General features: G+C 32.4%; 1 protein-coding gene across 3 annotated transcripts in view; it reads right to left on the reverse strand.

Annotated features, from left to right (window-relative positions):
- The window catches only part of GRID2 (glutamate ionotropic receptor delta type subunit 2), a 1,244,053-nt gene that overhangs the window by 509,577 nt on the left and 717,171 nt on the right, over positions 1–17,305 (reverse strand). For all 3 annotated transcript variants that reach the window (XM_036227700.1, XM_036227697.1, XM_036227699.1), the window contains exon 5: positions 3,353–3,406. In XM_036227700.1, the coding sequence (XP_036083593.1) occupies positions 3,353–3,406 (54 nt within the window). The remainder of the gene's footprint in view (positions 1–3,352; positions 3,407–17,305) is intronic.

A 17,305-nucleotide genomic window follows, 5' to 3' on the forward strand; every position in this document is an offset into this window, starting at 1 on the left:
CCCTTCAAAAATTAGCAATAAAATAGTAGCTACACAAACTAAACTAGATAGATTTGTGTCTTCCATGTTCAATCAAAATGGGCAGTTGCTGTTGCTACTTTTAGAGTTATTAGTTTCCTAGAAAATTTGAGAAACCTATGTTTCCCGTTTAGTGAAAACTAGGGTAAATTATGATTCATCCATTATAAATTTGTATACACGAGCCTGTAAATAAAGTGCAGGGAGTGAGAGTTAAGTTTTCTGAGGCATATTTCAAAGAAAATAAAGTGGCTGAATGAAATTATGTAGAAGTAAGTATGCTTAAAGAAGTATACTGAAAATTATTTTTATTTTAGGGATGAAAATACAGAAAACATGGTTTATCTCTGAGTTTTAACCTAGTTTAGATTAAAAAATAGTAAATAATATATATAGCGTAGGCTATGAACACTGGGTCTTTCTAAGACTAGGTGGTATTGACCTGTCTAAAAGAAATGAGACCTCTCCACAAGGATTAGGAAAGAGTATTATGGGTAAAAAAAGAGATAAGGATTTTAATAATGTAAAAGAGAAGGTATAAATAATTATACCACCTTACAGTAAAAAACCTAAGTGAAAAGGAAGAGAAAAAAATGGAGTTATTCTATACTTCAACACCTACTGAGTTATTTGCTGGTTAGACTGCTTTGTTTGTGTGGATGTCTTATTTGCAAAATAGTGTGCCAAACTATGGAACATCCATTTAAAAACAATATTTGCCCTCTTAATATTTTATGAAATAAAATTTAATGAATTTAACAAAATGAGTCAATGTCTATGAAAATACAGTAAAATGTAAGCTGTTATTGTTCTTTCCATGATATTCACTACCAATGAAATATATGCTAGTCAAACTTCCTCTATATACTACGAAGGAGAAATTTCTTTCACAGTATGAATTGACACATAAGCAGGGGAGCTCTACATGGTTCACACTTTTAAGATTCAGGTAAAGTTTTAGAAGTTCAATTGGGTATGGAAAAATAACTCAGGGGTCCCTTCTGCAATCTTAGTAAAGAATATAATAGAATGATCATTTCCATTTAATGATTATAAGTATTAATTGGTTTGAATAATCCATGTCTCTAAAGTGGCAATAAATCACTTTTTAAAAAAAAAAAAAAAAGTCAACTCTATTGACAAGAACAAGTAAAAATGATTCCAACTTATTTTACATCAGAATATCAGTGTGGACTATTCCCCATTAGAAGCTGAAATGTGTGTGTGTTTGAGAGAGAGAGAGAGAGAGAGAGAGAGAGAGAGAGAGAGAGAGAGAGAGAGAGAATGAATTAGGAGGATTCTCTATTTCAAAAAATAGTAATCTAGAAAAGAAATTTAAGATAAAAACTAATAGGATAAATGACTCCCATAAGATTAAATGTGAGGCATGAAAATTTCTAAAATATAATCTATAGGGAAAATTTTTAAAAGAAGGAAGGAAGGAAGGAAGGAAGGAAGGAAGGGAGGGAGGGAGGGAGGGAGGGAGGGAGGGACGGAGGGAGGGAGGGAGGTGAGTGGAGGGAGGGGGAGGGAGGGAGGGCGGGATGTCTTTCTCTTTTCTTTTCTTCCCATGCTCGACTTAGACTCTACTCTCTCTATACTCTCTCTGCTATCTCATCCGCCTCGCTCTACTCTCCGCCAGACCCCCCATCCACTCTACCTACATACCGAAGCGAAAGAAAGAAAGAAAGAAAGAAAGAAAGAAAGAAAGAAAGAAAGAAATGAACATAGCAAAAACAACCATAGCTTTAGACTGGAAAAAACGTTTAAATTCCACTATCACTACATAATAGTTGTATAGTATTTGAAAATCTTTAATTTCTTTGAAGCTTAGATTCCTTGCAAAAAAATAGAAATAAAAAAAATCTAATTTGAAAAGTTATCCAGGAGGTTTGCTAGGTTTCACTTTCCCTTCTCTCTATCCTGATGTTTATTCTAGATAGAAATTGAGAGGTATTATAAAATTAGATGATATCGAACTTCATTGAAAAGCAGATCTCACACATACCTGTGGGAATCTTAGAAAAACACATCTTGATAGGAAATAAGAAAAAGAATGACAAATCACATAGACTTAAACTTTGGTTGACTAAAAACAGGCTTGCAAGATGTTTCTAGTATCTTTTCACTGAGCTAAAAAGAATCATTCCATCAAAAAAGCATGTGTAGAAAAAACAACTTGAAAATGGGAATCATTTTCACTTTTCTATGTAAAGAAAGGCAAATTATTTACCTTCTATCAACCTCATTTCCTCAGTACTTCATAAAATAATGTTTAGCACTCAACAAAATAAAGTGTGAGAAAGTGATCTTTGAACTTTAATGTACTATGATCATTACTGTAGTACCATTTTTTTTTAAGTGTCATTTTTCAGGCCCTGTGTTGAGTATTAGATAATATCTCGTTTAATTTTTATTATAAACTTATAAAGTAAAAGTTATTATAGTTTCCATACAAATAAAAAATTAGAGGGACAGGATGATCATGTTATATATCCAAATAACACAGCTAACCAACTTTATAGCCAAAATTAAACCTATCTTGTTAACTGCAAAACCAAAATTCTTACCTAAAATACTGTTTTTTCCCTTAAACAAAATTGATTATTCTATAATTTAATATTAATAATACATTATTTTTATTCATAAGTAATAGATAATACTAGGTTTTGCTGAGGACAAATCCATGTGATTTCATTATTTGTCCATGACTGATCTGCTCATTGTCCTTTCCAATTATGACTGGTAGGTGCTAATGGAAAACTTATTTCGCAAGGTTCGTATATTGTAATGTATTTTTAATCTTATGTATTATCTTACAAAAGTCAAAAAACTTTCACAAGGAATTTGACAAGTTGATGGATTTTTAAACAGTTGTATTCCTTTATGAAAAGAAAAAAAAAATCTGTTCTTGTTTATTCATATTCTTATGCCGAACTACTTATGGGGGTGGATATAAAAAGTTCTAGAAACAACATTAAAATATAAATGGAACACAAGCACTCCACTGGGAGGAATTCACTTTGCTTACAAAGAAGTGTACTTTTTATAAAGATGATCTCCCAAAACAGGCAGTGTGTTCCAATGGAAAAGGCTAAAAGAATACTCAGTGGGGAAGACAGTCTCCATTTATTTTATTCACACAAAGCCCTTTATAATTTAAAAAAAAAAAAAAAACTCCTTATTCTATTTTTATTCAACAGCTTTCACTCAGTAAGCTGAACATTTACTCTGTGTTCTGTTTCCTTTTAGAAATTGAAGGCCTTTGGAAATGCTGTGAGTATACATGTAAAAACGGGTCCTAGAGTTGACGATAAGGTTTAGTTGGCTTTACCTCATTTATAATGATCCAGTGACAATCAAAAGCAACCAAATTAGTCTCCACAACCTAGAATAGAAAAAGAAAAAAACAGCTATCAGTCAGCATTAATTATGGAAAACAAACCAAACTAAATGGATACACTTCGTAAATGGAAAAAAACAAAACAAAAATGAATCACATTAAAAAGATTTTTGTTATTTAAAACACTGTAGAAACGAAACACTGTAAAAACAAGCATTTGTGTCTGATGTGTAGAGGCATTATAGGCTTGCTAATTAAGTTCGAAAATATAATTCATCAAAAGTCTGGAAAAACATAGGTTTCAAATTAAAAAATAATATAATAATACTGTATAGTGATAGTAATTTAACTGAGAGTGGTATTCAAATCACATTTCCTATTCTAATAAATTTTGATAGCATTCTATTATCCAGCTAATAATTATCTAAGTACATATCCCTCCACAACCATTCTCTAACTTAACATTATCTTCTGATACTTACCTGTGTATATGCTTGTGGTATTGTCTTGATAAAGTAAACTGCTCTGTGTTCTGAAAAGCTTTGTGTATTTTAAGAAGATCCATTTGTTAAGTTATGTGAATGTAAAGACTAAAAGCCATAAACATTATATATTACCATTAAGTTATGGGTGAGTAATTTCAGTAGCTTTCAAATTGTTAATAATATAAAATAAAACTTACATAAAAGGAAAAGCAAACAATATGTAGGTAATAACTTCAGCTAACTGGGTAAATTGACTGTAAATGATCCTGGGCTTAGGCCAAAAAGAGTAAGCTGTGAGTGTGTGTGTGTGTGTGTGTGTGTGTGTGTGTGTGTGTGTGTGTCTGTGTGTGTGTGTGTAGTAAAGGTAGCTTTTGCATGAAAGTTTCCATTCTATCCAATCTTATCTTATCGTATAAATATATAAATCCTGACATGTTCTTAAAATTCATGCCGTGGGGCATATAGGCACATAAGAAGTGAGACTGTTTTCTAAGAGATCATCCTATGAGATTATTCTGTTATTTTCAGCAATAATACCCAAAGATTGGCTTTGAAATGAAGATGCTTTCTAATAAAGAGCAAGGAATTGTTATAAAGTGTGAATTGCATTTTGGTGGTGATTCTTTGTCCCATGAAGAAATGCCTACTGAAATATGTATTGAATCATGAGAAATACAAGTGGAAATATATTTCTTATGTGATTCAATGTTTTTTCAAAGAATGCGGAATCTTCTTTTTTTTAAATTTCAGTATAAATTTTATGTGATTTAAATATTCATTATATTGGTACCTATGACCTTACTGAGGTGTATAGATGATACATTAACATAGAAGTGAGGATGTCATCTATAAATAAAGTTATATCTTTATTATCATTTATTGAAATACATGTATCACTTTCACATGAAACTTAATGTAGAAAATATGACCATTGGAAGTTTTTGATTTTAGCTAAAAAAATAAAATCACTTTATACCAGTAATTACAGCTCTTACTTTTCATTTTATGATATTTTTTCTTTAACTGTCTTAGTGACAAATCATCAGTAATTTATTAGCAATAAATGGTATTAGAGAATAAATGGAAATTACATGAAAACTAAAGGGATACAAAGTAAAGACTCAAATATAAGAAAAGTAGTTACTTGGATAAAATAAAGAGAAATCAGTTACAGATGGAGGAAAAATATGACTAAATACTAAAATAGAAAGAATTCAGAGAAAAGAGGAGTAAAATCTAAGATACAGACTGAAAGTACTTCTGAAACAATATTAGTAGTAGAGTGACTCAATTTAGTCTGAATTGTTTCTATTTAGGTAATATGCATCAAGTGGCCAAATTAAGCAAAATTCAGGCTATGGGAACTCTGCATTAACCTGTAGAATGTAATAAGTTGAAAAGTTGCCTTGTGCAATAGCATTTATGAAATAAGTAGAAGAGTTATAATGGTAAATTATTGATAATTTGTTTCGGCCGTAAAACTAATTCTTCACACTCTCTGTCTTGAAAAACTTTCAGACAAAGTATTAAGCAATATAGAGTCACAGGTTCAATCTTGTGTTTCAGTAAGAGAGAAAGGAAAAAAATCTCATATAAGGTCATTCTATTTGCTCTACTATCCTCCTTTGCTAAGAGTCAGCAGGGAAATAATCTCTATCTCCAGTCTTTGGTTTTACTCATGGGTACTAAAATATGAGACATTTATCAGTATAAATTTGAAACAAGAAAAAAATATTAGCACATTATTACCATAAAGAAGTAAATCATTTATCAAAATAGCTCATGTTCATGGAGTAGACCCTACTCCACTGCTCCGTGATGTGGTACTATGCTAAGCCTGAAATAACCCTCTGTTCTGTTGAGGCATTATCACATTTTGGGTCTACTTGTTAGAATAATTTAGCCTATCTTAGCTAATACAATTCTTTTTTATTAATCTCAGCTATGCATTTTTTCTAACCTTAATAAATTTAATAAACATACTCATTGGAGCGTTTTTAAAATATATGATTTTATAAAGGCATGATTTCAAAACTATGCAATATTTGTTGGCCTTTTCATAAATAATGAAGAGTCAGAACTTTTTTACAAGCCAATTTTTCTTTTGGGAAGGAAGGCAAATTAGACTAGAAAGGTACTTAAGAATGAAAAGTTAAATCTCTCATCCTTCTAATTATATCCCAAAATGTACATGTATACATAGCTAAAATTCATGTGTTAGTGTGACGCTATGTTATAAAGAAGCTTCGAAAACTTTTTATTGCTATGTTATACACAGAAATGTAATGCTTCTATTCTTTATCTGAAGAACAGTCCATAAAAAGGGAAATATAATTCCTTAAGTCTAGGTTAACATCTTCATGCGTAACCAATGAACTGGCATTTGAGTTCTCTGATTTTTTATAATTGAACGTTACTAAAAGTGAGCAATGTGAAAAAGCCACTAATTAAAGAGGTAACTGATATCTATAATGAAAGGAGCATTTAGTAAAGGTCATACAAAGATTACAGAGAGTTTGATACCTTGAAAATCCAGTAGGTTTTGAGTTTCTTCACTTAAATGATTAATGTAGGTACAGGAGTACATTTGATGTGTGTGTGTGTGTGTGTGTGTGTATGCTACAGTAAATTTGTGTATACATAGAAAATATACTACTGGTTATATATGTTATATAAAATGTACTATTAGAGATTACATATTACACACACACACATATTTATATATAAGATGTAAAATTATAGTAGAGTTAAAAAAGACAAGAGCAATATGTTTATTATTTTCACATATTATCAAATTGAACTAATATAATAAACTTTCTTAGGAAAGATTTACATAAAAAATAAATTTCAACTACTTGTGTAGATAACAAAAGCCAACTATGGTAAATCTCAGATTGAAACATTTGATGATTTTTATATTTTTTAGTAATATTAATCCCTTTCTACTTGGCACTGTTTAGCCAAATAATGCTGTTTTGAACTAGTGGTATTACTAATTTGAAGAACTAAATTACTTCTGGATAAAGGGTTAAGAAATGATTATACGACATCCTAGAATTTTGTAACGATACAATTATTTCCACAGTTATGTTAGAACTCAAGCAGAGTCAATTGTTTCCTTTCCTCATATTCTTTACCTAAATAACACATCTCTTATTTCAGCAGTAAACATATTTAAAGTCAATTACAGAGATTAAGAAATTTGAGATTTTCCTTTTTTCAGTGGAAATTTATTTATTTATTTAATCTAAGTATATCATTATTATAGTTGTTTGGTCTCATTCTATGGATTTTAAAAATATCTAGCAAGTTACTAAACAGTAATTGTACTTTTTAATACAAAATTAAAAAAATTAGGTTGCTATGAAATATCGAAGGTCCTTAAATATATTTTATATTTATTACTATTATGATAAGAAACACTGCCCACAAAATCACATTATGCTTTGGCTATCAAAAAAAAGTAGCAAGTCAGTAAGACAAAAAACAAAACTCTCCATTGAGGACTCTAGTATGTTTGGTTATCTAAATAACCAAAGAAGTATGGATTTTCCTTGGTAATCTGTTTCTCTCTCTCTCACCCCATGCTTCTCTCTTATTACATGTATGTACATGAGTAATGGAAATTGAGGACACTGCATGTTCACATAGAATTCCTCTTACATCAATATATAGTAACATAGTTACAACGAATAAAACTACTACCCAAGAAGTTGAGCTTACTTTAAGGGAATTGAGCAAAAAAGAGAGAAAAAAAATCAAGTCCTGTCGAAAAGACAAGTGATGAGTAAAGACAGACCATCTGTCATTGGCAGGGACTTTAGAACTTCTGAATCTTTAGAAAAGCCTGACAATTTATCACCATGTCTTCCATCATTTGTTCTCAAATCTTTAGATGTGCTAAATATAAGACAATCCAAAGCAAAGAAACTGCCAGAGTGTGTATCTCACTGGTAATAAATGTGGAACAGTTCCTACGAGCACAGAGGACAATTTAATTGACTAAACAATAACAGCAACATGCTGTTTTTCACTCAACCTTGCGGCTTAACTAAATTAAGCTTTCTCCCTTTGCAGGATGTACTAAATATTACACATTTATGCAAAAGGTTACAGTGCTCTGTGTACCTGGAGCAGCAATGATATCAGGTGTTTGCTTACTGCCCATTTCAAATTGCCAGGCGGAAACCTGTGTGTGTCATGCCCGGGGAAGGATACCTGCCATTATTCTGAAGCAAGTGGCCAGAAAAATATTAAAGGCTATTTCTTTCCTCGCTTCTAATATATAGCAATATTATATCTTATATAAGCAGACCCAGAATTGTATTTCGGGGACACTATTTCTACTATAATTTGTAAGCATTCTGTAGCCAAATAGATTTAGAAATGCCAGGTTAAGCAAAGTGAAATAGATGTCATTACTGTATTACTCTTGAAATCTTTAACAGATTAACATTAATATCAAAATATAATTAATGTAAACATAGTATTAATATGTAACATTATTTCATATATTATTTTGGGACATATGGTTTCAGATTTATGAACATGAGCTCTAAAATCTGAGAGCCAATACTTCTATTTTCTTATAGTACGACTTTGAACAAATTGCTATCCCTGTAGGCCTCAGTTTCCTACTTGTCATTATGGTAATAGAAATCATAGTGAAGATTAAATGCGATAATGGTACATTGTAAATTTTCAATAAATATCAACTCCTCATATTAATAAATGTCCTTTATGGAACTACAGGAGAAGATACTTGGAATGTAGCATATCCCAAATGGATCTGACCATAAAAACCATTTTTCCCATTACAAACTTCATGGGATTAATACTTTTTAAGAAATGTAGACTAGCATCAATGTTAATTTAGTCACACATTTCTAAAAGTTCTAATTTTATTGAAGCACCGAGAGGAGTTTTGTAATTTTAAAATCACGATCTTACAATAATCCTACAGAGTGTGACTAATAGAAGAAACTTTCCACAAAATAAAAACAAATATAAAAACAAAAGTTTAATTATATTTCATGTAAAAAAAAACGAATGCATATGTAATAGTTCTGACCAAATAGTGACACTTCTTCCTTTTTAATCTTTTTCCTCCTTTATAATACAAAACAAGTCAAAACCAAACCAAACCATTATATGCTTCTCCAATAAAATACAGAAAGGAAGTATATCACATGTACAGCTTATAATGCATAGATTTTTGGCAAGGGATTCATAGATTTACAGGACACACTCTATACCCAGTTGCCTGAGTATCATATATGGCTAAACTGTACTCCACTGAGTAAATACTACACGTCTCTGAAGTGCAGAGTGATAATACAATTCTCCAAGCTTCCTAAGGTACAATAAAGATCACGTGAGCTGGGATTCATTTCCATTGATTGCTTTTTTTTTTTTTTTTGGTTGTTTAGCTTATTTTGTTTTCATTTTCCTTCTCAGTAGAAGACCTGAAGCCACAGTATAAGGAGACTCTGGAGTTTTATTTGTGTAGATTCCATTTTTAAATACCAAGTATATCCAGCAGATGGCATCAGTAATCCCTCATGAAGATATTGGGCAGTTTGGGGATAATCTGAAACAACTGTCTTGTTTGCATTTCCCCTTGAGCTCAGCATGGATTCCCAACTCTCTTCTGTTCTTATCCAAGCAGCCTCTATCTGCCATCCCACTCTGTGCTTTTTGCTTTAGAATCTCTGCTCTGATCTTCCAGCTGGAAGACCACAAATACACTTTCATCCAAATCTTCTTGCCATTACTGCCAAAGTTATTTCATAAACGGATATGCTAGAATCATTGTTACTGCTGTGCAGTTGGGTCTTCCCACACCCCCTGGGAGATGGAAATATGCCACTACTGGGATTTGGCCAACAGTATGCAACCTGCCATGCTTCTTAATGTAGAAAGATAGGCGCTAATGCAGACAAATAGAGAATATGCATTCATCACACAGCATAGACCCACCTTACTGTGTCCTATATTATTGAATGGAGATTGAATCTCGATTTAAAGTGAATTCAGGATTTCAATACTTTGCCTGATGAGGATATAAATAAAGATTTGACAATTATTTCCAGTGCAGAAAACCACTGTGTCATTGTTTCCATTCTTTGTGAATTTCAGCTTGCATTTTTCTTTTTAAGATGTCTGCTGTAGTGATTAAAGGTACATTATCCTAAAACAATCAGGAAAAACAAGGTTTGTGGAGGGACAATTCATCCCAGGTCTTGCCTGTTTTGCATATTCTAATATGGTTACTTTCGTACAATGGGGTATTATAGTAAAAAATATATATATATATATTTTACTATATGTATGTATATATATATATATATATACATACATATATTTTTAATTTAATTTTTGCTGACGCAATGACCCCTGGCAGAGTAAATTAATTTGTAAATATAAATGACAAATGAATATGAGTTCTTGCTTGGATTTTGATGGGGACTTAAAATCATGATTTGGGGGCATACTGGAACTTAGTTGCTAGGATTTATGAAATAGGCTTTCTTGCTATCTAATAGCAAATAAAGGAAAAAAAGCTTCTTATAGAGAAGTCTACGGATCACATCAAAATGCACTGCATAGGCTCTTCACAAATGTGAACTTTCATGCCTTTGCTTTGTTCCTTTTGATCTCTTCTTTGTCCTTTCTCCTCAGCAAAGTGTTTCTCAAAATTCAAAGACTGAAACAAATGTCAAACCCTTCCTCACCTTACCTCCCAATCCTAAGCAGTATTGTCCCAATTCTTATGCTCCTCTAACACACTGAACAAACTTTACTCCAGCCTTAATTAAATTGTGTGTAATTATATAACTGGCTGCGAGGACCATGTTGTATTTTTTATCTCTCTTATTTTCTCTGTTTCAGCTGGCTTTCTTGCTGATGCTCCAGCATAGTCCCACCTCTGCCTTTCTTTTGCCTCCTGAATTACTTTTCCACTGGGGATGTGCACAGAGCCCCCTCCTTCATTTCATTTAGGTCTCTGTAAAAATGTCACTTCATCGGGTGCATCTTCTATTGATCACCCATCCTTGCTCTCCCCATGCACTTATCCACATGAGACAAACACACATTTATTTACTGTTTCTTTCTGTACACTAGCTTAGCAGAAGAATTTCATTTTAATCACTAATCTGTACCTTAAAAATAATCTGTGTCATATTTAGAGTTTCAATAAAATTTGTTGCCAGGTACAGGCAAGTTTTCAATGAATGTTTCTGTTTGGAGAAAAAATAAATGACTATATAGCTCCAATGAATGTTTATACATCTATGTATATTCCTATTTCACCTAGGACTAAATAATTTAATAAACTTGTATGCAAAGGAAGTCATTGGATAGAATTTAATTTCAAAATATTAAATAAATAACCAGAAAATTACTCAATCACATTTTTTTCACCTGATATCTTGATAATTTATGTGGTAATAAAGTAAAGAAGTAGCATATTCAAAATCTTCAAAGTCGAATACCTCAGGATTTGGAGGCTATGTGATGTTAGTGAAAGAACATAAAATTTGAATAACTGGGCTGTGTTCAAATGCCAGATCTCTTTATTGACAGTCAGAGATGTTGCTTATTCTGTCAGTTCCTGATTATCTGAATAGTGCTATCTTCACAGGTGTATAGTGAAGATTAAATAAATGCATCTAAAGTGCCTGTAACATTATAAGCTACTGTCTTTTCTCTGTTAAACTTCTTTCCCCTATTTACTCAGTTTGCTGCAGTATTTTTGATAGTACTCACAAATGACTATAAATGCATATATATATATATATATATATATATATACACAATTTAATGCTCACACTATCTTTATAATACGGACAGTACATTTATGTCTACCTTATGTATAAAGAAACTGAAGTAACACACCCAAATCATACAAGCAGGGATGGAAGCCAGAATCAATAACTACTAAACATTCTTCCTACTTAATGTTCTCATAGCCCTCTTTCTTCAAGTTTTGTAAACCACTATGCTTTCTTCAAAATAAAAATATAGTCAAACTGAATGCTGTAGAACACTGTGTGGTATCAATTGCAATTCTACGTATTTGAACTCTGTTGTGTATCTTATTTGTGTCTACTATATATCCCTGAGATAGAACCACTGAAGAATTTTAGAAATGCAGGTGATTTCATCTACCATTCTACTCTATGACCATTTTCTTGAAGTGGTATAAGAAAATTAGCTTTTCTTGTACAGTAGGTTTTATTTCTCATGTTCTTTTCAGAATGTAACAACTTGCTATATGATTAACTTATTAAACATTTATATATGTATATAAGATGTGCAGCTGATGCTTAACCAGAGAAACCTCTTCTTGTTCTCTCATAAAAGCAAGACTTTTGATTGTTACTATAGGATGAAGAGCCAAAAGCTCCTAGAAGAGAAAATGGATAATGATTCTTAGGTATTTTGACAATAAGGCAATTAGCATCTAGTAGGTAAATCAATTTACTACTATTCTTTGTGCAACAGCTGCATTCTGGGTTATCAATAGCTCCTTATTGACGAAGCCACCATGAAAGCTGATTATTACCCATTAAAAGACATTCCTAGTTTAATATTTCTGGTATACACAGGCTTTTCTAATATTTCTGCTCTCTAAAAACCTAAGTTGTCAATAGTGGTATAAAATAGTGATAATTCTAGAATCAAAAGATTCTACAGGAAGATAAAAGTATTTAAAAGGCCCTACTAATTTTCACACACAAAGCACCTAAAAGAAAAATAAAGAAAAGCAAAAATGTGAACCTCCATGGCCATATTCCTAAAGTTATTGTGTTAGTCATTTTCAAGGTAGTTAAGCTCATTGGAGGTATTATCCTTGAACTTTTTTTTACAGAATCAAGAAACAAGACCTTCAAGTTTTCTGGGGGTTATAAATTTCTTTCATAGTTTCTTCAATAAAAAGTATACCTTGTGGACCACTGTAAAAATGTTTTTGATGGTGTTTGCCTTAAGAGCATAGACACTTTCCAGAATTCCAAGCAATTGACTCTCCCGTCTGTGCTCTTTCACTATAGTAAAATATAAACCATCTTTTACTTACCACTGACGAATCACCTTATGGTGTTAGAACTGTGTTTAGTAACAAAATATCAGTTGAAACTGAGGCACCAACTGCTAACTGCTCAAATAAAATGTCATTTGTAGAACAGAATTACACATTTTGACAAAGGAACCTGTGTTGTGAGCATATAATATAAAAATATTCAGTTATCTCACATATTTTAGAGTTTTCAATGATCTGAAACCTCTTGATAATATTTTTAAAGTCTTATATTTTTTATTTATATGTATGCTTAGCTGTCATTGTTTATAATTGCACGATTTTTACAAAATGACGAGAGTTACCCAGAATTCCATTTACATGTCTTATAATACACAGTTCCACCTTTCTTATAATGAATCACACAACTGTGTGGTTTAGTGTCACTGCAAAATCATAGCTTCCAAATGGATACTTCATTCTAACAAGCAATTCTTCCAATTGCTTTTCTCCCATTTTCCATGGCAGTCTCATTCAATCTTCAACCAACTCCACTAGCCCATTTTACTAATAAACTGTACAAGCAACTTTGTTTTCCATTTAAACAAATAATGAATGGATGAAAACTGGTAGAAATGGTTTCAAGCCCTCAAATTACTCCCCTTCTAAAATCAAAAGCAAAATAAAAAAAATCCTTATTTGAATAATATTGGGGTGTGTATTACCTACGAGAAACAATAGTAAATATTTCAGTGCCTTTCCTTATACATTTCATAACAATGCTTTAAAGGTATTTTCTATAATTTTCCCTGTTTTACAAATGAATACATATGTTCTTAACTTCATTCCTCCCCTCTCTTCACAGTAAAATAGGCACTATTTCTCCAAAGGGGACTAATCATTTCGGTAGAGCTCCGGGTCCCTTTCTTTCCTCCTAAAGGAATCTGCAGCATCAGTTATCTATAGACACTTGTGCTTTCCTCATCTCTCCATTTACCACTTATGCTCTATACATTTCCTTCCACCTGACATATGATCTCTCGACTGACTCATGATCTTCTCCAATATTGCCTATGATTGCCTTCTCTCTTTTTGCACCTCCTATTCATATCTCAGTCATTCTACCTTCTCTCCTCTGCATCTGCCTGGTCTCTAAATGTCTTTTAGGATTTCCCTTAGGCATGATTATCGTCACCTCAAGAAGTGTGCCATGATCACCACACCCTCTTCCACCATAAATTTCTCTTATAAATGTGGATATGTGAATATACCACCATCATGATACATATTTAATTATATTTTACTTATCTTTGTACTTATGTATATTCTCCACCATGGTAAAAGCTTCGTGAGGAAGGGATAGTGTTTCATCTATTTCTATATTCTCAACAACTAACTCTGGATGTGACTCATAGACATTAAATAAATATTGTGAACTGGATAAAAACTATTATGTTGGAAGGTTACCTTGCCCTTAGGCCATTGGCCCACATGAAATGGCTTGTAACTGCAGGTGTAAACAGTTTTCAGTGTATCGACTGGTCCCACCTAAGAGCTTGTGTTTTTTATTTTCTCTGCCTAAAGACTTGGTCCAGCTTATTTGCCACATGCAAACATAACCTAGAGGTGGGGGTATGTTCACTGGTATGTAAACATCATCTCAACCAACTGGGGTGAGAGGAAATGAATAAATGCTCTAGTCTCCTCACCCTCCAGTGGGGTATTTCTGAGGTATACCCCATAGTTTCTCAGAAGTTTTCTCATAGGATTGAGCCCCTGTGGCCCACATTTGTAATTCATTCTTGGTAACACATTCCTGACCAGCTTTTCTCTTTATTTTCTCATGTAGATTGCTTTCTCACATGTGCCTTTGGGGACCATCTCCCTAATAAACCATCTGCATCCCAGCACTTGTCTCAGGATTTGTACGAGTAACTCAAACTGAGCCAGCTTTCCCCACACAAAATATACAATTTACTACACTTGAATAGAAAATAGTTCCTTTAGTTAAAATGAAGAAATTCTTGAGGAGTAGAAACGTTCTTGAGAAATTAAAATTATGCACAATCTGTCCATAGGAGTTGTCTTCTTATAATAGACTGTTGAAACACTTAAAATTCAAAAAAGCTTCGCTATCACTATGTTGGTGTATTTGAGGATTCTTTACATTGCTGATTCTCAATATTATCACAAATTAGAATCACCTGGAGGGCTTTTCAAACACAGATTCTGGGCCCACCCCAGTAGTTTCTAATTTTGAAGGTCTGTCATGGAGTCTGAGAATTTGTATTTCTAAGAAGTTTCCAGTTGATGCCTGTGTTGCAGATTTGATGAATCATTTTGAGATCTGCTGCTTTATAAAAAGACTTGCTCAGGGAGTGAATTTGATTACTTTGCATTGATGCTGTATCCATTCGATTAATTTAACAAAACCATTCAACTTTTTTGAGTACCTTATATATACTGGTCACAGTGTTAGGCTGGGAGTCACTTCACTGAGCAAAACAGATTTCTCTTTTCTCTAGGAGAGCTTTCAGTCTAAGTCTGCTGAATGCTTGCTAGGAATGTGAAAAGTATATGAGAGTCTGCCAGTGTACCTATAATATCTTAGCAGAAGTAACTAAGGACATGCACCTTTCCATAGGAAAAAAGACAAAAGCCTATCTTACAAAGAATATAGTCACTTAAGCCTATTTAAATATAGCTTCTTATTTGAAGTAAAACTCTTTACACACATTAAAGTGTTGTTATTTATACCCCAATCATTGCCTCAAAAATCATACCTTTACACAAATTATTTTGATCACACAATTTTCCATTTGTAGTGAGGGATTATAAGAATTGAATTTTTGCAATTGGTAAACATAAACATTATTTTGATTTTACTATCATGTTTGTTTGTTTTTTAATCTCCAAGTGATAAGGTCAGCCTTGAGTAAAGGCTACCAATTATATTCTGAAATGCATCATTGGATTTGCCTGCTCTTTATTTCTCATACGCCATTCCTGGTTCAACTGTAAGAATTAGTTCTACTAAGTTAAATAAATGACATGTCAGGGCTTGCTTTAACTGACTCCAGGAGTTCAAGATGAAAGAAAAAAAACATATTTTGAGGATTAGTATAGGTGTTTCTGCATTTCATTCAATTTTTTTTTGAGAATTAATTTTTATTAGGAAATAATTAAACACTAAGGTGTGTTTCTTTTACTACAGTTGAGCCCATAAACACTATACGGCACAATCGTGGTTTATAATTCAAGGGGCAACCTGGAGATATATGACAGGACTTTCTTGGTCCATTTTAAAGAGTTACATACTGATTTTGAATCTCCCATATGTTTCATAGTTACTTAAATGCTTAGCACTGTTTTACAGAATAGTTTTATATTTAGTCTAATTTCACAGTATACTCAGGTCAGAACACAAAAATAAGACAGCAAAAAAAGATCTATTAGATAACAATCCCTTGTTCTCCCTCAGACACAAAGAGATGTCCTAATGGCGGTTTTTGAGGGCCACCTGTTTTCCTCTCTAGAAAAATCTGAAAACAATATGCAGGCTGTTGACAAGCTTCAAAAGGCTTCTTTCCCAGATGGCTTGATGACAGAGTATTAGCAGACTAAATATTGTGAGAATTAAGGACAAGGATATAGTTGAAGTAAATATCATTTTCTGATTGATCACCACAATTGTTGAAATGGAGTGATCTGGTGTTTATTTGATTGTTTTGTTTCTTTGACAGACTCATTGGTATAACAGAGTGCACACACACACTCCACTACTGACTACGTCATTTTGTCTAATGAAGTAAGGGCCTACAGTAGTTTAGTGTTTTTGTACATTTCACTCTGATTTGCAGTATGATTTACAATATGATTAGTTCAGGATAGTTTTCACATCAATAGAAAACTCCTTTCATTAGACCTACTCATCCCTTGTATTTTTGGTACAAAATTAAGAAAATCAGATACACTGACTTGCAACTTACAGTCTATGTTCTAAGCAATTCACTGAAGTATTTATCAATCATGTGTTTAATTTAACAATTTAAAATAGAGGAGGCCAAGTATTCCTAGAGATGAGTTTTAATCTGTAATAAAAGATTTTTTATTTTTCAAGTTAAGTAAAATTATTTTTAAATGGATCTTTTACTGTGGTCGGTTGTCTTATTTTGTTTAAAAGCAAAAATGCAACTAAAGTTATGGATTCGGCTTCTGTGTTGGTAAATTACTATTCCTCTCTCCAAAATCTGGTTCTATCTATACGGCACTAGTCCCATGAAAAATAACTGAACATTATCATTTCACCATTGAGTCTTCAAATGCAGAATATAAAGGGCAGAATATTAATGCTATAGAGAGATATTGGAAAAGCATAAAAAGAGTGCTGAATGGTCATGCAGAAATTAATAGAGGACAGTTTGAGTATAATGAAAA

This window comes from Rousettus aegyptiacus, unplaced genomic scaffold (genome assembly GCF_014176215.1).
Source record: "Rousettus aegyptiacus isolate mRouAeg1 unplaced genomic scaffold, mRouAeg1.p scaffold_m13_p_10, whole genome shotgun sequence".
In the NCBI taxonomy this organism is placed as follows: domain Eukaryota; kingdom Metazoa; phylum Chordata; class Mammalia; order Chiroptera; family Pteropodidae; genus Rousettus; species Rousettus aegyptiacus.